The sequence below is a fragment of the Cheilinus undulatus genome, linkage group 8 (assembly GCF_018320785.1).
Source record: "Cheilinus undulatus linkage group 8, ASM1832078v1, whole genome shotgun sequence".
NCBI lineage: Eukaryota > Metazoa > Chordata > Actinopteri > Labriformes > Labridae > Cheilinus > Cheilinus undulatus.
In genome coordinates, this window is record NC_054872.1 from 23,343,182 (window position 1) to 23,366,352 (window position 23,171).

At 37.9% G+C, this 23,171-nt stretch overlaps 3 protein-coding genes across 3 annotated transcripts; 2 read left to right on the forward strand and 1 right to left on the reverse strand.

The window, feature by feature from the left end:
• Nucleotides 1-1,723: 1,723 nt before the first annotated feature.
• Nucleotides 1,724-5,164, forward strand: kdf1a (keratinocyte differentiation factor 1a). Its single transcript, XM_041792743.1, has 4 exons — nt 1,724-2,036; nt 2,338-3,413; nt 3,740-3,814; nt 4,542-5,164. Exons 2-4 carry the CDS (start codon nt 2,357-2,359, stop codon nt 4,625-4,627), a joined length of 1,218 nt encoding a protein of 405 aa, XP_041648677.1. The 5' UTR covers nt 1,724-2,036; nt 2,338-2,356; the 3' UTR covers nt 4,628-5,164.
• A 2,955-nt stretch (nt 5,165-8,119) lies between these two features.
• Nucleotides 8,120-9,254, reverse strand: nr0b2a (nuclear receptor subfamily 0, group B, member 2a). The gene is made up of 2 exons (XM_041794130.1): nt 8,685-9,254; nt 8,120-8,581 (listed from the first exon to the last, which is right to left on the reverse strand). Exons 1-2 carry the CDS (start codon nt 9,217-9,219, stop codon nt 8,340-8,342), a joined length of 777 nt encoding a protein of 258 aa, XP_041650064.1. The 5' UTR covers nt 9,220-9,254; the 3' UTR covers nt 8,120-8,339.
• A 7,907-nt stretch (nt 9,255-17,161) lies between these two features.
• On the forward strand, nt 17,162-21,358 carry gpatch3 (G patch domain containing 3). Its single transcript, XM_041793628.1, has 7 exons — nt 17,162-17,584; nt 19,413-19,876; nt 19,981-20,155; nt 20,493-20,552; nt 20,642-20,763; nt 20,855-20,982; nt 21,080-21,358. The coding sequence occupies exons 1-7, from the start codon at nt 17,185-17,187 to the stop codon at nt 21,261-21,263; spliced, it is 1,533 nt and encodes a 510-aa protein (XP_041649562.1). The 5' UTR covers nt 17,162-17,184; the 3' UTR covers nt 21,264-21,358.
• Nucleotides 21,359-23,171: the final 1,813 nt, after the last annotated feature.

The window sequence follows — 23,171 nt, forward strand, 5'->3', positions numbered from 1 at the left end:
TCTTCTTTATTTTTTTTATTAATTTGCAAAAATGTCTGACATCTGTTTTCACGTTGTCATTATGGGGTACATAGTGGAGACTGATGAGATGTAATTTTTTTCCTTTTTTTTTTTAAAACTGGCTGCAAAAACAACATCAAAATTAAAAAAATGAAGGGGGCCCTAATACTTTCTAAATCCACCATATGAACCTAGGGGTACCGCAATATATTAAAACATATTTAGGGATGCACAATATTGGAATTTTGCAGGTTTCTGATATGCTACTATTTCCAAACTCATTTAGCTTACACTGATATAAACAAATTCTTTCTGTTTCAAAAACACCAAGTATCTCCGGTGTTCAAAGAGAGGCTGAATCAAACGGAGCTGAGAGTGGAGCAGGGAGAGTCTGATAGTTATTTTATGTTTGGGACATCTTTAAAAATGTTCAGGAGTCACGGTAGGCCTCCTTGAGAGGGCAACCATATCTGATGATGCACTCGTATATTTTATCAATATTTAAGGTCCATATACTGCTGATATGTACGCCCAATATATACAGAGGTGGATGTTAGAAATTAGGCAAAGACAGGCAATTGCTTGGGGCCACAGAAACACATACTTAAACCCTTTTCTACTGCACCCGCTTATATTCACATTGGAATTTTAAGTTGTGAACACATTTATTAAAATGCAAAATATTAAGTAAACTGGTCATGTTATAGTGGCATAAAAGGCGACTGTTAATTATGAGATTTAAATATCTGTGTAAATTGTTTCATTTTTTTAACAACTCTTTTTTCCTTTAGAAAACACAAAACAAGTCATGTAATGTAACTGTATTACTTTAACAAATATTTATAATAAATGCTAAACAAATAAATTATCAGATAAATATATATTGGCCTCTTTTTGAGAAGTTTTGGTTATTAAAACATGACAAAAAAGATTGTAATTTGTTATCAAGATTAACATTAATTAAATGTATTATTACATAGCTTTGATGTCATTTGGTTACCAGATGTCCATTTAGAGTCTCCAGATGGGCATTTAAAATCTACCTGACATTTCTTTATTTAAAAAACATTCATTTTTGGAAAAAAAAAACAAAAACAAAAAAAATCATTCATTTTTGGTTGGTTTTATAAATGACAAGAAGTACTTTTTTCGATAACATAAGAATTTAAATGGGGACGGGTCAGTGTTAGGGCCCTGCACACTTCACTGAATATATCCCCTGTAAATATCGAGACATTCCGCGACCCCGAGCGGGATAAGCGGTATAGATAATGGATGGGTAGATGGATATAGACAGAAATGATCATATCTGCCAGCACAATATTTTTGTAATCAGTTAATATTTGCTGATACTGACGTGATGCAGATAATATCATGTATCCTTAAAATATAATCAAGGTTTCCTTGCTGTTCAGTGTTTTCTAAGCTTTTTTGTCTTATTAGTCTGTGTAGCTGTTTGATGTAGTGCACTCTTCCCCTTAAAATTGTTTTCATCTTGTCAATTTTAGTTAAATTTGTCTACATCCCCCCATACAAAACTATGTCGTTTAAGTTTTTCTCATTTTTTTCTGTTAAATGTTATTTTAAACCAGTCAGATGACTGGAAATTTGTTCTCCATCCAACCAAAACATAGCCTACTAATATGGATGTAATTTCTCCCTGCTTCTGTGCTTTATGACCGCCCTGCGTGACGTCACCTCTCACCTGTGGGTGGGTGTAGATTCTGGGATTAGCAGTAGCCGCAGGTAATAGCCAAACATTGGGAGACTCTCAGCTACTCGACTGAGTTTCACAGAAAAGGTGACGGACACGTATGAACCAAGTTGTGTAGTTCGGTCGACGAAGGCGTCTTCAGGTGTGCATGACTCGGGTTTTGGATGTAAATTCACCTGGAGGTTTTAGGGCGGTCGAAATTCGAGTCTTTCTTTATGTGTTTGAGGCACGAGCTCAAGGTTTCTGTGTGAGACTTCCGCGGTTTGCTCGCTGAACAAGTTACCTGGGATAAAAGACAGCAACAAGTGTTTCCTCTTATGCGGTAAGTGAGTCAAATTGAAATCAGTTGAACGTTGAATGAGTTTTGGTGTGAAACTTCATATGAGACAAACAAGGGCGCGACGAAAAGAGCTAAAAGTATTATCAGAGCTTCAATCAATGCACTCGGTTATTTACATTCTCAGTACTTGAGGGAGGCTACTTATCTGGAAGCTTAGTTTACTTCTCACGTCTTCAAACAAGGTTGTATGAAGGTTTCAGTGTTTTACCTCAGCAGTGTTGAAACGGGATGAGGATAACTTTTTTCTTTTGTCTTTTTTATGTAATCATACCTCTTTTATCAGGTCCCAGGCCATCTGAGCCATGCCTGGCCACAACACAGGGGCTCCCCAGTCCTCCCGCCATCACAAACACCACAGCTCCAACTCCAGAGCAGAAAAGTACCGCCAGACCAGGACTATATCTAGGGAGAGTGCAGCCAGCCAAGACTCCTACAAGGACCCTCATGGGGAGCATCTGCACGAGCACCACAATGACCACCCCAGGTACTCGGACAAGTACAGTCGCAGCAGAAGCCATCCAAGAAATGGGACAGGACGAGGCTCGGAGTCGATAGGATTTATTCCCGGGTCGGCAGACAGCACGCCTGCCAGTAGACATACTTGTGGCTCCTGTGCGTCCATGGGCTGGAACAGCTGTAAGGCTCTTATCTGCTGTGTACTGACCTGTGGATTTTATGGCACCAAAGAGCCCTGCCTGCCTGTTAATGAGAGCTCCACAGACCATCCCCCTAAAGCAGTCACTGAGCCTCACCCTCACCCTCACCCTCCTAATGGCATGGCTGTCACAAATCCCACTTGTGGTGTCCCTTTGGAGTCCAGGAAGTCTCCTAAAGTCTCTAAGCTGCCCACAAGTGACAGCTTCCGCTACCCAGATGTCCGCATTGCAGGTCAGACCGTTCGCTATCCAGCTCCTGCTCCTAAACGGACCCGCACGCCTGGAAAGGGGGAAACCCAACGACCCATCAGCAACACCAGCCTGTTATCCCGTGAGGACTATGACCTGGACGACCTGAGCGACACGGGCACAGATATTGACTCTTTGATCACCAAGAAGCTGCTGGAGCTCTACGCCCTGCACCAGATCGACCAGCTGGCCAAATGCACTTCTGACTCCTCTTTCTCCCGTAAGACCAACGAGATCAGTGAGCTCATCTACAGCATCGCCCAGGACTACAACCTGGAGGAGCAGGAGGCTGAGTGCAAGCTGGTGCATGGGGTCATCCGCATCAGCACGAGGAAGGGCAAGAGGTACAAGAGCCCACATTCGACGGGTCAGCAGCGGCCTAACGGGAGGAGTGATGGGACCCTGCCTGACAGCGGCAATGAAACCATGACCAACACTTTCATTAGTAGTGACTGTAAGACCATCATGCATTATTTTCAAACAATAAGATACCACCCTGCTTTCTCCACCATACCTGATCATATGATCTGCTTCCTTAAATGACTCATAGTCTGTTGGAATTTTTGTTCGCCTTTTAGTTTTAGAGACAGCGGGCATTTTACAGGCTGTGACCTAATAATAATAATTGGTTAATCCCAGACAAGTTGAAACAGGTAGAAGCAGCCCTCATAAACATGTTTCACCAGCAGAGTTTAAGTGGTTATTTTTAAAACTATAGTGTGTTTGTGTCTGCTGACATGTCTTCTTTTGTTTATTTTGTCTGTTTCTGCTCTGCCGCAGTTCCAGAGGTCAAAGTGTCAGAGCAGACGCCATCGGATGAGCTGGCGAGGAAAATGAGACACTACAGCGGAAGAAGTGAGTGCATGTGGGGATTTTCTGTAACACCTTAATTTGAATCAAATAAATGAATATGAGAGGTACCAAGAGTTGAATAGGATCCAGAATAAAGACGACTCAGGTTCACAGGAGTATAATTGGTGGTTAAAAGTATTGCACTCTTTATTAATAATTGTACACTGATGGAGCGTTACTGGTCCTGGGCATTGAGATGTAATTACCACCTCTGTGAAATCGTATGTGAGGCTCATTCTTTGCAGTCCATTGTAGCTGCTGCAGCTGTAGGCAGTTTCTCACCTCTTCTCCACTTTCCTCAAACATACCACCTCTTTCCGCAGTGAAAGCCCTGCATTCCTGCCCTTTTCTCCACATATTACAATCCCTCACTCATTAGCTGCCTCCTCCCCTCATCTGCCACCTTACACCCACCCATCAATCTGCCCCCCATTCTTCCCTGCAGCTCAGCGGTCATGCTACACCGCCCATCTGAGTCACATTAAATATACGCCACGGTCTTATGTCATTTTAGGGAACAACTTGGGTTACAGATGGATTACTGTGCAGAAGTTTGTTGTTTTGCAAAGAGGCTGTTTAAAGGACAGGGTGTCTTGTTACATGTCTTACACTGAGGATGCAACACATTGTGTTTTCACTACCCTCACGCTTTTTTTTTTGCATGAAATAAAACTGTGATGTGCTTTCTTTGCAGTGGGTTAAATTTTTTTTTCTCCTTTTTTTCCTGCAGCATACTCGTCCAGCACAGCCACAGCATATTCAGCCTACCATCATGACACTGAAACAGACTCCTCAGGTGCTCCTCTGCTTCTCTGAAAACAAACAAAAGTGATGTAGGGAACCAGATGGACACTGCATTTCTTCTGTCATTTCTTTTCACTGTTACTGACTGGAGCACCTTTATAACAGCCTGCTATACTTGACTCTTTAGTGGTCTGGCTGATGTTTGCTGTCACTTAAATTCATGGACTTTTAATCTCTTCAGCAGATGACCCTCTGAGGAAACTATTTTTTTAGATAAAGACGATTTTGTGTTCAGTGTTTAAAGAGGCATGACTACACTCCTCTGCACAATCTTCACAGTCAGAATAGAGGACAGAAACTGATACCAAAACATAACCGTCCTCATTTTTGACGGTGTGATTGTTGTTGTAAGCCATTGTTGATGTACTGTGTGTATGTGACTCCTGCTATTTAGACTCCTTTAGAGCATATTTTGACCTGAAAACTGCTTTCTTAAGCCATATTTTGATGTACATATTTCAAGGAAATGTTACTTTCTTGGTTGTCAAAAGTTTTTTTTATTCAAGATAAGCCCTGTTTTTTAACAAAATAAAAATATCCATGCTTGTGTATGGCTTTTCACATTTTATAACCAAAGGAAATATCTTTTTATCTACTGCAAAGATGAACATTTTTAATATACTAAGCTTCATGCCATAGACAGAAGCTAAAATATCACATCTAAGCTGTATGACTGTTAAAAGCTTCATGTGTTGTGCACCTAATCACTTGCTCTCGTATATCACTGAGTCACTCTGTCGCATTGCTTTCTGTCTCTTCAGCCTACTTTTCCTCTTTATCTCTTGGATTATTGTTGTCAAGCTCATCTCCCCGAGGTCACTGTGTTGCAGCAGGCAGGCTTATTCTGCCCTCAGCAAAAAGAAGAAACTTGTTTGGCTGGTTCTGGCAGAAAGGAAATAAAATCCTGGGGTTTGTCTTTGTCGTTCATAGCAGAAGGAAGAAGCAGTGCAGAAACCCAGAGTGATTTCAGGAACTCATCCCAAAGTCCTAGTTTAAATTTGGGGTCAAATTAACCAAATGTACTTAAAATGTTCAATTTTTAAAGATGGCTGGCTGTTAATTGTACATGCGATAATACACACATTCAGCGAGCAGATTTCAGTGCTCAAGAGTCGTTTGTTAACAGTTTAAAAACAGTCAGTAAAAGAAATAGGAGCTCCTCAGAAGGAAAAAGTGTCTTGTTTATTAGCAAGTCTTCAGAATTAAACAAAAATCCCCTTAAACGATAGCCAGCCACACTAGAATGTGTCTTTATCTTAAAACTGTGTGATCTGTGCTGAGAGTAACAATAAGTTGTTTCACAAGATGAAATTTTACCAGGTGAACTGCAAATGAGTTCATCATCTGAGCTTCTCTCTGCCAAATGTTTTGCTCTTAGTCATGCTGTTTGTGGTGCGTTCAGTTGCCCTGTGTAACCCCGTTTCCTCTGGCTCTCTGCCCCCACCAGCACATTCCTGTTTTACCTGTATGAGGTGTCATGCAGAGGCTCGCTGTTTCACAACTAACATGCCACAGACCATATAGGAAGAGCTCAGACCACATTAAAAACAGCACTGAGGTAAACTTCAAGCACTGATTTATTTTAGCACACTTTACTGATCATATAAATCCTTCATTGTCATGCTTTTGTGAGGGGAAAATGTGACTGCTTAGCATTTTGGCTTTTACTTTGTAATATTTTAATATGTGAAGCACATTTAATGGAAATTTAAGTCATTCAAACATCTGAAGTACCTCTGTGAGGCTATGATTTCAATTATTGTCCATTAGAGGGCGCCAAAGTGCCATGGTAACATGGACACTAAAGCCAACAGTTTTCTGAGGTGTTTTGGCTCAGATTTCAAATTAAAGTTCAAGTGGTCTAAAGAGCATTAAACCCTCTCATTTGTGGGGTGACATTGGCACATTAGCTAGAGCCAGTCATCTCTCAGCTGGAAGGTGAAGGACTCGATCACAAGCTCATGCAGTCATGTATCAATGTGTCATTGAGCAAGACGCTTAACCCAGTTGCCTTCACTGCTGTGTCATGATTTGAATTAGTCAATACTGACGTCTTCTTTTGAGGATGCACGATATCATCAGCATGATGTTGGTATTGGCAGATGTGAACATTTTAGCCGATATCTGCGACTAATATTTTAGCTGTAAAAATCTGCCCTATATCAGCTGTGAATATGCCAGTGGAGTTTATGCCAGGCAGACATGCCAACATCAGCTTAAGTCTATTTCTTTATTCATCATCAATCTCTGCACCAGTGGTTACCAGCCTTTTTCCTTAGACGACCCCCCCCCCCCCCCACCACCACCACCACCACCACCAGTTGAATCAAAGAAAAGCTCAGGCCACACTTGGAAAAATTAAATATCAATTTTGATTTATTTCATTGACAAAATCCCTACATAATGGGTCTACCTAGGTAACAGATTCTTGCCAAGAGATCTAAAAAACTATCCATTACTATAATGGTGTATTAGCGCCACTTTAAAAGATTCAATGATGAAGAGGATCTACTAACTTAGAGAAAAAAACCTTAACATTTTTGAGTTTAAAACTTCTGTAGAAGTAAATTTAAAAATTGTATTTTTACTTGAATCAAAATGTAGATTTTTTTTTACTTATAATGTCAAATTAAATTTTGATTAATGGAAGAAAATCATACAGTTGACGCCATTTCTTGTTGGGACTGATCAACAAAGAAATAATTACACTATCAGCCCAGAATTGTCGCATTTTCATTCTCTTCTACACTTAAAAGAGACATTTCTGTAAACTGGGGCTACCAACCATTGTTTTGAGTTTCGTTTCATGTAAATTTACAACTTTATAATAAGCAAATACTAACTAAAATCATGACAAAACATTTAATATATAGGTTAAAAAGCTTTATTAGTAAGCTCACACAGCTGAGAGAAGCTGTAGTAAAAAATTCACACTCACAGCAGGAAAGTGAGCTTACCAGTGGGGTCTTGTTGTAAAATTGTATAATTTTTACATGTTTTATTAGGTGTACAGTTTAAGAATAAGTCCTGCTATACAACAAAATCAGTTAACTTTGGTCAAATATCTTGTAAAACAAGAACAGTGCATGACTAAATAGCTGTGTGTCACTATGAGGTTTTTTTCTTTTTGTTTGTTTGTTTTTTGTTTTGCAATGCTCACGATAACATTTCACCTGATCATTTTCTATTATTCCAGGAAATCCACGCAGACACATTTTCAATCTTTGGAAATACCTGCTTCCTGACAAACAACCCAACAAATAAACTAAAAGGATGAGGAGATTCAGAACAGGTTGACATTTTTGGGGTTAATGCCCGGCACATGAAAGAAATGTTGTGTTAGTTTTGGCTGAGGTGCTTCTTTTGAAATGACAGAGACTTTTATGTACAAAAATATATTTATTTAATATGCAAACACAAAATGCAGACATGCATTTTTTCACAACAGAAAGCATCTTAAACATAAAATAGAGCACATGAACTGTAGGTACAGTCTGTCTTCATGTGAAAATTCACATTTTCCACTTAAGAGGATACAATCTTTCAGTCTGGGCTAAAGTGACCTGAACTTGAATGTAAAGCTAGACATTCCATAAAATCAAATTTAACTATTTACAGTTTTTTAAGGATATACTAAGTGCTTTTTTGAGCAGTCCACCATACACACATTTCTGCACCACTTCTGTCTTTAATAAAGTTTTTTTCAGTCCGATGACGTCCTCTTCTACCTGCAGAAGAGCATGTCGACCAGCAGCTCCAGCAGGTCAGCCTGGCCGATCACAGGCCTGAAGAACAGTTCAGAGATGAGGCCGGGCGTGATGCTCTGTAGCATGGAGGCTGTGAGGAGGATCCGAGCAAAGCGCTCCCTACCCCCTGGGTGAAGGAGCTGGACCACCTCGCTGAGGGCGTGCTGAGCCTCCTGCTGCAGGCCTTCGACAAACAAAGCTGCCTTTAAATCCTGGACATCTGTTGAATGCAAAAAGAATAAGTAAGAGTTAAATAACAAAGTTTTTGTTCCTTTTGGAGAGATTTTTTTGTTTCCTGTTGAAAACACAAGATGAATACATACCAGGGTTAAATATTGTGGTCCCTTTGAGGTACGCGTACTCCTTTGGACTCAAATCCAAACTCCAGAACTTTTTGAGGCAGGATTTGAGCTTGCTGACACCGGCCATGGTTGGCTGTTCTCTCTCCATCTCAGGGCTCTCCTTCCTGTTCAGAAGAATTTTTTTCAGCATGCTGTCTGCAGGAGTGTCCATCACCTCAAAGTCCACACGCTCCTGAGCCAAACCCAAGATAAAGAGTGGTGCCCAGCAGCTTTTGAGAAGCGCAAACTGGTCGTTTGGAGGCATCTGGCTAAAAGCAGGTAAGTTCTTCATAAAGTGGACAGTTTTCACCAGGACTGCTGAGGCTTCTTTGCAGACTTCAGATGGCCTTTTTAAGCACACAGTCCTCCGCTGCTCACAGTTGCATCTATGAGGTATTGAAGTGTAGTTGAAGCTGTTTTGGCTTGCTTTGCTGTTATCCATTTGACTCAGGATGTTGTAGAGGATAGGGTTGGAGAGCCTGTCGCCGCTGGCTGCACAAAGACATCTGTTATCCATTTTATAGCTTGTAGAGAGCTATTTGGTTAAGTGTACGAGTTCTTATGAGTTTCTGCTGCTTCCTTCCCTGCTCCTGTATTTATATAGCCAGCCCAGCCTGCAAAGTGGACCTTGACTTGTCAATACTCTGTGAAAAACAACCATGTGCTCTGCCAGGTGACTGCTGGAATAACCCCGGGAAACCGATAAGCTTTTCTCAATGAAGCGGAGCCAGTGGAGTAAGGCCTGGATATCAAGAGGGTTGGGCCTTATCTTGTAGCCGGTGTCATTAACCCAGGCCGTACCAAGCTACCAAGGACTTCAGAGGTAATCAGCCCCACTCTGTGTCCCTGCACACTGCCAGCTCACACCTGCACCGCTGGAAAGAGGCCAGAGCAGAGACAGAGGGCATTGACCTACAAGTTATGTCCTGAAGAGGTGGAAGCTGTTCATTTTTTAAAAATAAATTCATCTTATTTTAGATAAAGAGCAAGACAGGAGAGTTAAAAGCCTATTTTTGTGTCATTAACTGCCCAATCTATCGGCTTTTTAAATCTGCAGTATCATTAAAATATTTCTTAAATAATGAAGGCTTGGCTAAAGCAGGGTTCTCAAAGTTTGCCATACAAAGGACCCCCATACTCTATTAGCCTGTGGCCAGTAACCCTATGTTACAAAATCTTACATTCCTTGTTTCAATGGCAAATACCAGAAATCAAACTCACAATGTATTTACTTAGATTAAGCTATTTTGGACTGAAAAGATTATGTCTTTATGTCTTTATGGGGTTAAATTGTTTTGGCTTGTCTCTTGGTTTTAAGGATAAGTAATGGGATATTAGGGACGCTGTTTTCAATATAGCAACCACCAAAGATTGGCTTTAAATCCAGTTACAGTAACCAAATAGATTATGTCACTCAGATTATGTATTTTTTACATTCTATTCTCTTCTTCACTATTTTGAACAGAAATGGGACACTCTTTTCCCCCAAAAATGTACGTTAAACTAAGCTTAGTTAAAAAAACAAACAAAAACGAAACAAAAAAAAACTATGACTGCTTCCCTTTCAGACTATTTCTTTAAATTGTCAGTGGCAGATTTAGCTATTTTGGGGCCCTAGGTGAACACAGGCATGGGGATCTCTATATCTAAAGTTTCCCCTCTTTTTAATCATTGTACTATAATAATAATACTAACAAAACAAGCAGAAAGGACATGTTTCTGAATGGAATGAAAACCTTTTTCAGCTTTTGAAACAGGAGAGGTGGAGACCAAGGACAGACAGTCCAGAGTACCAGAGTGCCAATCAGCATACATTTTTCACTCTTGTGGTTAATGAATCAAAATTAATCAAAAATGTTGACAGCACTTATAAAGACATATACTTATATGATGATATGTTTGCATAATATTTACAAGAAATAGTTTTTCCAAAGAAAAGTTACACCATATTATTGTTTTGGGTGTTTTTCTAAAGTAAAGTAAAAAGAAAAAAACAAAAAAAAAAACATAATCCACACAAATGTTTACATTTGATCATTTACATCTCGCTTTGCTGCCACTGTAACATGACCAAGTTTACTTAATAACTGTATATGTTAATGAGCGTGGTAACCTCCTAAATTTCCAGATGGTCAGAATACAGGCTTGTACAGGAGAAAGCCTAGCACTGCCTCTGTATAAGGCATCCATCATCTTATTACTATGTTTTTTTTAATTTAAGCTAGGTTCCTTATACTTTAACACCATTTAACAGAGTTAAATGATTGCTTTCAAAATATCAGCATGACCTGATATTGGCTTAACAGTGGGAAATTAAAGGGATGAGACTTTAGAAAATTACATTTTATAATAATTATAAGGGGTTGGTCTAAACCAGGGGTGTCCAGACTTTTTCCCCTGAGGGCCACATACAGAAATATATAAGAATGGTGGGGCTGTTTTTATATTCCTTGCCTTGAGGGTATGACGAATCCAGTGTAAGTTATGCTTGGCGACTGAATGCACCTAAATGGCTTGTTAATGGCTAAGAAGGCAAACAGACATTTTCAGAATTTGGGGGCCCTGTTTGACTCTGCCTCTGAAATGCTATTCGTGCTGCTTTTTGCTGCAATAATCTATCAAGGCATTATTAATCAATATCTCTTCTCATCAGAATGTTTGTTTACAGAATCAACATGGTAGCACTGAAACTAAAAAGTACAATACAGTTGAACACAAGCTTCATCATCTTGTTGGGGGCCATATATCATTTTATTTCCAGAATTTGCTGCAGGCCAATCAAAAATGAACAATGGGCTGCAATTGGCCCATGGGCCATAGTTTGGACACCCCTAGTCTAAACCCTTTAAAGCCAGTTGTATCATATTTGAAACACGATTTTGTGAGACCTCAGTCCAATCAGCATGATCAATAAATTCCTTAAAAATCTGATAATAAAAAGTACCTTCTTGCAGATAAGCAATTACCAGAAATGTCTAATGCATTAAATGTGATATGGAAAAAAATATGTGATATTTATTTTTCTTTCTTTTTTGGGATTTCAGTAGAAGGTTAAATAAAAATCTCAATTTGAATTTTCCAGCTATTTGAAGTTTCATGCTTTAAAGGGTTAATGTCCAAATGTTTTAATTGCAGTTGTGTTTTTTATGATTTTTTTTTGTGGAGGCTTTTGTTGCCTCTATTTACATTGACAGGACAGTGATTTGGTCAGAAAGTGGGGACAGAGCATGGGGAATAACATGCAGGTAAGGAGCGTGAGGTTTCCAGTTTTGAGGACAACAGTGGGTGTGCAAACATGACCACGAAGGATATCAGCACCCCTGTTTTAATTTTTGGAATAAAACTCGTCTTCAGGAAAACACTTCTCTCTGCATGAATGAAATCAATGCTACAGAGAAATGTTATCATAGTTCACCATTGAAGACATTTGCTGAGGCATCGGGGTTTAAAATGATGTTGCTGTTGTTCCTAAACACTTCCACTTTCCAATAATACCACTTACAGTTGACTCAATAGGATAACATCCAATACACAAACACAGAGCAAACAGCATCAGTGCACAGAGATCCACCAGTGAACATGTGTTGTGGGTGGGAGTGATCCAAAAATCCTTCTTCCTAACCCTCTGAACGTCCTTGGCTATAGAATTTCTTAAATTGCTAGTTCTCTGTGTATTCTTTGGATGGTAAAAAATGGACAGTTCATCATATTAAGAAAGCAAAGTGGTCTTTTAAGGCCACAGGGTTAAATATTTATATTTATTATATTTAAAACCTAGTGAATCGATAGAAATCTTTGAGTCTGAAACAATGAAAGTTGTCCCATTAAATTAATGGAATTCCAGTATAGTTTTATGGTGTGTGTAACAAGTGGCTCAATGATCCAGTCATCATTTAAATAAGTTTACCCTAATTCATTATCTCCACGGTGCCTGGCACGGAGGACTAACACTGATAAGCAAATGACTTTATTATTGTCACATATAAACAAAGCACTCCTTTTTAGTGGCTCACTATGAACCAGCCTGAATGTTTAGCACATTTTATAGTGACAGGTGACACAATATATAACATGTTATGTGCTTTTCTTCTGAGCCGAGAAGCCTGAAAGAATCGCAGGAGGGAAGTTTCAGAGGAAGACTTGAACCACAGAGCGCTGGAGTCAAGGTCAGTGCATGAAGTGAATGACCGCAATAAAGAGATTATAAGCCAGACACTACTGGCAGCACCAGTCACCGAGTGTTTGTTTTACTCCATCACTGTCTTTACTCATCCTTTCCTCTAGACTAGAGCACTGGCTCTCCGCTGGTGGGTTGGGATCGAAAAGGATGTTGAAGTGTTGTTTTTCAGGAGGCTGCTGGGAAATAAATATTGTGGAAAAACATCCATTATGTATGAAAGATACATGCATTCATTTTATTTTCTCTGTCTTTGGCATGATAACAAGCACATTTTGGATGATTTCTGTAGCTCTGGTCTTAGATCATGTCATCTGCTGACAAGAAAGGTAGTTTTCCATAATTATGTGTTAAATTATTAAGATAAAATATACACATACATGTCCACCCGGGGCTTTTGTAATGATGCACATTTAAAACATCTTTTTTGTCCTGTCTCTTCATTCAGTGATTGTTTTGCTCTATGAAGTCCAAACTACAGCTTCTTTCTTTAAATGAATGTGAGTGGTTAACAGGCCTGCCCATAGAATTGGCTGGGCCCCTGGAAAACCCAGAAAATGGGCCCTACCCGATTAAGAGTTATTGATATCAGTGCATGTCTGTTGGACCAGTAGCATCAGTGCTTGCATCCTGGCGAGCAGTTACTTTATCCCGGAGCTGAATTGTGTATGAAGCTGTAAGTTCAGCTGTTCAAATTACTCATAATTGCCACTTTTTAATTGTGTTTCATCACTGTTTTTGTCCATTTTTTTGCCACATTTCTTTTTTCACATTTTACCATTTTTTTTGCCATGTTTTAACTGCTTTTCACTACAAAAGACACCCATTTATGTCACTTTTCATAGGCCCTTTAAGCATTTTTCCACTTTTTAACTGCTTTTCACAATTTTCTGCCATTTTAACCCTTTTTTTTAACCTTCCCTAACCCATTATTGCATATTTTAACAACTGTTTGCCACAGCTTGCACATTTTTGCCATATTTAACCTATTCTTGAAACTTTTTAACCCCTTTTCCCAACTTAAGACACCAAATTTTGCCCATTTTTGACACCTTATATCTTTTCCAATTGTTATTAATTTGAACTGATTTGCCACTTTTAACCTTTTTGTGCAAATTTTTCAACTTTTTTTTTTTATCTCTTTTCGCAATTATTACATTATATTTCCCTTAGAGTTATTTCAGTTCCCTCTTCTTCATTCTTTGGCATCCAGACCTTATCGTACATCATTTCTTAGCAAAGAAGTCTAACATTACTTCATATAGTTTAGTCATTATACCCATTCACATTGAATTTTTTTTTTATATAATTCTGTTGAAAGAAAGGGATTTACATTTTGAAAAAAGCTATATTGTACTACAGCAAAAATTATTAAAATTATTTTTTTTATTTAATAAAAGAAGCTATTATTCAGGCTAAGAATAAAATAATGTGATCACAGCTTAACTTTACAGTGGACCATGATTTTCCCTACCTCCATGGGCACCCCATCTGGTTGGGCCACAGAAAGCTTCCACTTTATCTCCCTTAGGCTTTGATGGTTGTACATTTTTATAAATTAGGGTCGTGATTTTCCACAAGGACGTGTTGGTGGGTCCTGAGGATAGACCAGAGAACCACTGCTTTTCTCCATTAGATTTTTTTTCTTCATACAGTAATGTCATTCTGATACTTTCTAGTGATAACTCATTTAGGATATGACATACTGTATGTACAGTCATGAGAGCTCAGCCCAGTCATAATGGATTTGCAATACTTGATAAAAACAGCATCTCTAAGGAGGTGATCCTCTCAACAGAGTGACCTGTAATGCACCCAGCAGTCCTTAGGCTCCATGAAGCACGCTGACAGTTGTAAATGTGTGTGATAAGGTGTGTGTTTATGGAGGTTAGGAGCAGGCAGAGACGGACACGGAGGACAGACGCTTATCTCCAACCAGGACAGTAAAAATAAAATGTCCTTCAGTCTATAAGTGGAACAACTGCTGTATTCTGACATCAAGCAGGAATGCGATCCAGGTTTAATGAGGCATGATGTAATGGCTGGCACTAGTACAGGACTTTTTTACCATTAAAATCTGAACTTTAAAAATGCATTAAAATGGTGAGATAAAATAAAGAGATTTAATGGGACAGTCATTGGATAGCTTGACAGAGAACTGTGTCAACATATTCTTCACAAACTGAACCACAGTTTGCTTTTCTTCCAAGGTTGTCATCAAATATTGACTTGAATGTTTCTCAGTTTTACAGGTCGTTGAACTCTCTGTGTGTGATGGGCAAAGTGTCTGGTACATCTCACTTCACCTTGAGCTGCTGCTAATACAGCGCAGGTACACTTGGAGAGAGGCGTTCATTTAAAGGTTACAGTAAATCTGGCATTTGGCAGCATGTCAAGCCCTCATGAAAATGCAGTTTATAAGATCAGAAGTCCAGAATGCCTGGGGAACATTTTCAAAGAATACAATGAAAATTCCCCTCATTATTTGTATCTGCTGGTTTTAAACCAAGTGAATAAATTGCTAAGAAATACAGAGATCATGAATTTTAACTTTGACATACAGTGGTGTGAGGCCATGCTCTGATGTTGACCCAGGCATACCTGGAAAAGCATACATGCTAAACTAACATATTGCTAAACTTCACTACTGTAGGGTTACTGACCGCAAGTTTACCAAACAAAGACGTACTGAAAAGTGGCTTGTGATGCTTGGAAGAAAGTTTGAAGAGTTTGAACTGTTGAAGAGTCCAGTTTCTGACCCTCTTTTTATACCCACATGTGGGATTTCCAGACAAATATGACCTAATGATAATTAGAATGGATCGTGAAGCCAGGCCATGACTAATGACTGTTGAATATGGTGTGTAAAGTGATATCTGGGTCCAGACCACTTTACTACCTTTTCCTATCAAAACACAACGATAAACGCTGAGGTGAAGGCCAGAGGGAGAGTCAGCCTCGGGGTTAATGAACTCCCTCTGAACACATTTCTTGGTTTTCTCTCAAAGAAGAGAATATATAACATGAAAATTAAAAATATTTTTTGAAAAACTTTTACATTTGTCCTTTGTCATCTATAGCCTAAGTAATAGGCATATATAAAATAATTGTTTGGGACAGGTGCCTGTAAATAAATACCTCAACTAATGTGTGCAGTTTTATCAAAGCTAAAGAACATCAACAAAATTAAATCTCTGTCAGTCTGTCTGAAGTTTGTTTTACATTTTGTTTTTGACAAGATTGCTTGTCAAAAATGAGGGAAATGTATTCCTTTATAAACCATAATATAAGAGTATTGCTGAGTATGGAGATAATCTATGTGCAAGTCCTCATGGAAATATTAAAGGTGTATCCAAATCTTTACCAAAAGGGCAACTAGACTTGATTACAGTCCTTGAACCTTAGTCAAGCCCAAGTGCCCTTTTGACAAATCTTTGGATTATCATGACCTGGATAAATGGATACCTACATGGAAATCTCATGTGTAAGTTTTTTAAATTATCTATAAAATGAGAAAATTAAGGTGGCCTGAAAGTCCAATACAAAATCTCAAAATCTGAAACACTTTAACAAAACATCAAACAACTTTACAAAGTACAGTATAAATTTACAAAGTTATAAACACTTGGACAAAACATTCAACAAATTAAAAAAGTCCGATATGAAATCACAAAGTCGTAAACACTTGTGTTTCACAATTCGAAATTTTTTATTGAAGGTTTTGTAATACTTTTTTGTTAACTTGTTTTTTTTTTGTCATATGTTAAAATGTTTTGTTAATGTTATTTTTATGAAATATGAAAATTTTTTGAGTCATACTTACTTGTTTCACGCATTGTACGTGTTTCAGATTTCAGTTTCAGACATGGCCAAGCCACCACAGAAATGTATAGCGACACGTATAGGCGTTAAATAGAAAGAATTTTTATGAACACAACAAAACAAAGAGGGGGCGGCATGTATTTATCTGATAAGTGATGACTAAATTTCATGTTAAAACCTTTATTTGTTTGCCTAAAATCCATATGGCCCTGTTTAGGTTATTTCCAAATTTATGAAGTTCCTTTTGAGACAGAATATGCTAAACTACGAAAAATATTGCTTTAGTTTTTCATGTTTAAAGCTGTGAGAAAAGAGTGATATATTAAAAATGTAAAAAGAAGTAAAAAGTATATTTTTAAAAGCGTATTTGATTAAATTAATTTGTGCACATTTGTATTGTTTTCCTTTCTGCCCACAAAGCGGATGTGACGTAAGTTGTAACTACCGTGCTGATGACGTTTCATGGACATGGAATAAGCAATCATGGCGGACTCTGATGCCGTTGCTCTAGCATATTTCGCTGTTCGCAACATTCCTGTAACCTTTCACTCCGCTGACTTGAGAAATTATTTCAGCCAGTTCATCGAAAGCGGAGGTTTTCAGTGTTTTCACTACAGACATCGACCAGAGGTCCTCAGGGAGTCTGAAAGTAAAGAACATGGGGCGGAGGGCAGCTCCAAACCTCCGGAGACTGACCAAGAACCAAAACAGAGCTCTGAGAAGAAACAGCCGGGGAAGTCCTGCTGCTGCATCGTCTCAGTCCACGCTATGGATGCGGAGAGATTCGTCAGGATGTACGCGGGGAATCACTGGATTGACTCAAAGGGGAACTGGATGGTTAAACGTTGTGTTATCAAAAGAGTGAAGGTTTCACAAGACAAAGGTTCGCTAAAAGCACGTTATCTGTTATTATATTCTACATGTCTGTAATGAAATAGTCAGTATTTTCGTGGAACAAAGACGTGTTCCATAAAAAGTGACATAATCATACATATCTTATGAATTTAAAGATTAAATGTGGTCTTACTTCTTTAGTGCTAGAGGGAACTTCTAAAAAGTAAGTATTTGGGGGGGTTTAAGAATACGCAGCTGTAACATTTTACCTGCTTTAAAAACTAAATAGGGCTATAGGTGGATATATTATGGGGATAGTGGTATCAGGTGTTACAAGCTTGACACAACTGATGGACTACATATTAGGATACTTAGCTTTAGTTCGTTTGATTTTGACTCTTATGAATCTCAGATACTTGCAGTTCCCTCAACAAGAATAAAACGTGTTTTGATATCAGGGCCTATTGTGTTGCCTTAAAACTGCCAATGTTTCATGTACTTTTAGTTAGTATGTACAAATGAAATAGAGATTTATGGTGACATCTGTTGTCTTTATCATCAAAATCGATCCTAGTCAATTTAGGATTCATATAGCAGTTGTGCATTTTTCAGTCAGTCAATCAGGTGACTTCCTAGTGAGTTGAAGTTCATAGAAATTATCTTGTCTTACACCAGAGGAGGAAAAAGTACACAACTGTTGTACTCTAGTAAATGTAGTTACTGTGGTTAAAATGTAGTGATCTATAAATCTACTCAAGTAAAAGTAAATCATATTTAATTTAAAATGTACTTTAAGTGCTGAGTAGTGACTGAAGAGTTGTAAAGTAAAATCTGACTTTTCCTTATTGGCAAAAACAAGAAGAGAATAGATTCCCAACCAGGCTGTTCAGCTTAAAGGTGCAGTGTGTAATATTTAGCCTATTAGCATTTAGCAAAACAAGCTTGGTTAAAATGAAACATAACATTTATAAGTAGATTAAGCTAAATTAGTGTTGACATCTGATGACACATTTTTTAAATTTATGTTTTAAATTAACTCAGAATAAGCCTTTTATTCATACATAGGGAGGGTCCCCTCCAAGGAAGCTGCCATCTTGGATTTTTGCATTTTGCCTGTTTCTAAGGCAACATAGAAGGAACCAAATAACAGTTAAGCATGTATTGATTTTTAAACTTCACTGGTTCCCACAGTTATCACCAGAGAAATGAGCATTACACTCCAGAATTGACTGTTAGATGTTGATAGTCCCATTTTTACACACTGTACCTTTAAGTCACACCTCTATAATAAAGTCAAACACACAGAAAAAGTGACTGTTAAAAGTGTCTGAAATAGTCCACACTACATAGAGTCAGACTACATTATAAGTGTTGTAAATATTTTACAGTATGACAGAAGCAGTAACATTTGCAAATCTGTGGTAAGGTGGATCTCCTCTGGCAAGAAGAAAGCAGAGTCCACCACAGACAGGAACTCTTAACTCAGTGGATAACTTCACACATGGTGGAAATGTGTCTCACATCAAAAACAGCTGTACAGTTTTTCGCTGTGTACAGCTGTTTTGGGATGAGATGGGAATCATTCTCTTGCTGCTACTGAGTAGTCAAAAGGTGGAAAAATTACAAGAGTATTGTACTCAAGTAAAAGTAGAGTTACTCTGGTTAAAACTTACTTACGTAGTAGTAAAAGTACTGATTTAAAAATTTACTCAGAGTACAAGTACCCATAAAACTACTCAATTACAGTAATTTGAGTAAATGTACTTTCCAACCCTGTTTTACATGTATGAAGACCTCTGTTTAGGGGCCTTAGTTCAGTACAAGAAATCTTTTGTCTTTTTCCTTGTTTTGATTTACTTTTTTTGTATTTGTTTCAGATGATGGGTCATTCCCCTATAAAACGAAGCAAGAGCAGCGGCACCGGGTGTCCTTAACAGAGTGTTTCACAGAAGCTGACCTCAAAAGCTTATCAGAGCTAAACCCACCTGCCCTAATGCAAAATGGAAATGTGGGCACACCGGTCAAAGTGTTCCTCCAGCTCATCCAGTCCTGCCGACTTCCTCCACGCCTCATCCGGAAGTTGGGCCTTACCTTCCCCAAGACCAGCTCCAACCGCCGTTATGGAAATGTACCTTTCAGGTATCAGGACTCTTTGACACTTCCAGCCACAGAGGAGACCGTATTAACAGCTGCTGGACACGAAATATCAGGACCTGGTGGTTTGTCTGCTTCACCCTCAGGACGAAGAAAAGGCCCCATACACACAGAAGGATCAGAGATAGATGAACCACAGGAAGAAATGGAGGAGGAGAAGGAGGATGCACAGTCAAATGAAGATGATGTGGGTTTAACTAGTCGTTGAAAATATAAAATCATTTAAAAGTGTTTTTTAAAATCTTGTGGTTATCTCATCACTGTGATAAATCGTCCTTTTCTTGGCTGTAGGATGATGACTGCTGTGAAGAGTGGGAGCGCCATGAGGCTTTGCATGAGGATGTAACGAGCCAGGAGCGAAGCAAGGAGAGGCTGTTCGAGGAGGAGATCGAGTTGAAGTGGGAGAAGGGTGGCTCAGGCCTGGTGTTCTACACAGACGCGCAGTACTGGCAAGAGGAGGAAGGAGGTATGCAACCAAAACATTAATTGCATATTTGTTAGAATTACATGAAACCACTGGTATACCATGATTAAATGTTTATACACTGAAACTCAGTTTTCTTGCAGTATATTAGATTGTTCTTAGTTCTTATTTTAAATTTTGATAAAAGTTTCTGTGTTTAAACAAACAGCTAAATTCCACTCTACCATTGGAAATGTCAATAAAAAGATGTTTAACAAATGTTATGTTTAATAAAGCTCAAAGCATAAATGCAGTCATATTATTTTAACTAGCTCTAAACAAGGTGCATGTCCTTTATGAAAAATTAATTACAGTGGTGCCTCTCTCTGTCCTTTTTTAGATTTTGATGAACAAACAGCAGATGACTGGGATGTTGATATGAGTGTTTACTATGATAAAGGTATCTCCTGCTTCTTGTTAATTACATTAATAATGTATAATAATTCCTGAAGAAGAGATTTTTTCTAACTCGACTGACTCTCTGCAAAGATGGAGGTGACATGGATGCCCGTGACTATGTCCGAATGCGTTATGAAAAAAGGCTGAGGGAGGGTCTTGAAGATCGATCTGGACACAGTCAGTCTATTGGCAGCTTTGAGAGATTCACAAAGGTGAGAAAATTGCCCTTTAATTTGATTTGACTTATTTAAAACTACAGCCCATAAGTGTTTTCTAAGTGTTTATGTTTTTTTTACTTTTTAGGGCTTTGGACGTCGTGTGATGGAAAAGCAGGGCTGGAAGGATGGTGAGGGGTTGGGAAACAGTCAGACTGGGATGCCTGAAGCCCTTGAGAATGAGGGTCAACATCCTAATTGTAAAAGAGGCTTTGGGTATGTATTAACTTATTTAAAAAACAATAATAATAAATCCATTAATATAAGGTATACCAGTGAGAGGATACTGATGTTATTCTTTTCTTTTCTGCAGGTATCATGGAGAAAAATTGAACTTGCATCCTGAAAAAAAGACCAAAACAGATTTCCACATTTCTACAGCCTATGATAAACCTAAAAACATTGATAAAGGCGACACCCTGCTGAGACGTCAACCAAACACCAGTATGAAATACAGAGGCTGGCAGCCAGGTGGCAGCATAGGACAGCAAAGATGACAGTAATTTAATTAATTTAAATCAATTTCATTGAGTTGTTGTGGCCTATATCTTGTATTTTCATCCATGTGCAAATAGAACATTTTCAAACTTTTTATTATTTCATGTGTACTTATTGCGTCAATCTTGTTATTTCTCTTTATTTGTCTAGAAGTATCTGTAATTGCTGACTCGTTATTGCAGAACAAGTTAATGTCAAATTACGGCTAACTTTGAATAGAACTTAGGAAATAGCTCTGTGTATGGGTCAGTGATATATAAGACTTTATTCACTGTGGTTGCACCACCTGGCATTTGCAACTCATTTCAAATTAAATGGGCAAATACTTATTTTTTTAATTCCTGCTGGAAAGAGGACATATATTCTTATAAAATATTTAGCTGTTTTACATTGGTTGCAACACCTAATGTGGAAAGCATACCTGCTCACTTAAGGAAAATTCTGAAAAAAACAGAAAAAAATGTGATACCTCATTTACCTTATTAGAAGTAAACTAAATAATGCTTTTAATTTCATATATAGACACTTTCTGTAGTTTAACCACCTGAAACACTGGTTGGGCCACCTGACATTGGTAACTAATTAAAAAAACCGACAAGTACTTCAACACATATTGTTGGTTATGCTATTGTTAGGAAATTGACATATTTTCAAAATAAAAACAAGAATAATGGTAAAACACATTTGTAGCGGTTGTACATTAGGTTCATCAGGTTTTATCTGTACTTTGAAAGGGTCTTTAAACCCTTTCACTTGGCTTCGTGTGTCAGCTGGAGTCAAATACATGCTAAATTAGGCTACAATTAGTTTTAATCACTTCATTTTAAAATAAAATTCCCATGATTACGGTTATACTGCCCTTACATTTAAGAATTTGAAAATTCTAGGGCAAATGTTTTTCAGTGTTCTTACTGACTTTTTAATGATAAATTTTAATGAAGTTCTATATTTCTAAGATTTAAACAAAAAATCAGGCCAAAGTATTCTAATTGGAATTTCTCACAATTACAATGCCATTTTAATGGTGTAGTTAATCTGCTCATTTACTAGGACAGTTGCACCACCTGATATATTTTTAGAGTTTGAGACTACAAAATATCAAACTAATGATTCAAATATAATGAAAATATATCCAAACTACACAAGAAAATTGGGGCCACTGGAATTTTAAGATGCAATTTATTTTTTCAATTCTGAGAAAAAGGTCCAAATTATGAAGGTCAGAATTCTGATTTTTTTTTTCTCAATCGAAAAAAGTGTATGTCTCAAAATGTTTTTTTTTTCTTTCAGTGGCTTTAATCCTCTTCTGTATCAAACAAAGTACGTTTTGTAGAACAAATTGATAGATGCCATTAACTGATTATTATTTTTTTTTTTTCAAAAGGAAAAGACGGATCCGGATAGAAAAACATGTACGTCGTGTGGAATAAGCCTCTTTTTTTAGGACTTTGTGAACAGTGCAGCCTTGTGGAATCAGTTGAACATGTATTATTTCATTGTCAAAAGTATGAAAATAAGCAAGAAATACTGAGAAGAGAACTCAGGAAATTGGGAGTTGAGATGACACTTAAAAATCTTTTTACTGTTGGGCAAAAATGGCTGTTCAAGTACCTTATTGAGACAAGTTTAATGTAAAGAGTTAAGGATTTCTTTGTTCTATTTATTTATTATTTTATTTGTTCATTTCTAGTTATTTTTAATTTAGCTTATCATTTTCATTATTATTAGTTGAACACGGGTACTCTGGCCCACACTCCAACACAGTAGGTGGCGGTAATGCACCTTAACGCTGCTTGCCACCCGCCAAAGGAAAAAAATAAAAATAAAAAATAAAAAATAAAAGAGGAGGAAGAAGAAGAAGCCTCTTTTTATTTTGACAGTTCACGGCTTTAACCCGGATATACTAT

Excerpts from the sequence above, each read along its gene's own strand:
- kdf1a (XM_041792743.1), top strand. The coding sequence starts at position 2,357 with ATGCCTGGCCACAACACAGGGGCTCCCCAGTCCTCCCGCCATCACAAA. Across the intron at positions 3,414-3,739 it reads CACTTTCATTAGTAGTGACT|TTCCAGAGGTCAAAGTGTCA; the intron begins GTAAGACCATCA and ends GCTCTGCCGCAG. Across the intron at positions 3,815-4,541 it reads GAGACACTACAGCGGAAGAA|CATACTCGTCCAGCACAGCC; the intron begins GTGAGTGCATGT and ends TTTTTCCTGCAG.
- gpatch3 (XM_041793628.1), top strand. The coding sequence starts at position 17,185 with ATGGCGGACTCTGATGCCGTTGCTCTAGCATATTTCGCTGTTCGCAAC. Across the intron at positions 19,877-19,980 it reads CACAGTCAAATGAAGATGAT|GATGATGACTGCTGTGAAGA; the intron begins GTGGGTTTAACT and ends TCTTGGCTGTAG. Across the intron at positions 20,553-20,641 it reads GAGTGTTTACTATGATAAAG|ATGGAGGTGACATGGATGCC; the intron begins GTATCTCCTGCT and ends CTCTCTGCAAAG.
- nr0b2a (XM_041794130.1), bottom strand. The coding sequence starts at position 9,219 with ATGGATAACAGATGTCTTTGTGCAGCCAGCGGCGACAGGCTCTCCAAC. Across the intron at positions 8,582-8,684 it reads GACCACAATATTTAACCCTG|ATGTCCAGGATTTAAAGGCA; the intron begins GTATGTATTCAT and ends TGCATTCAACAG.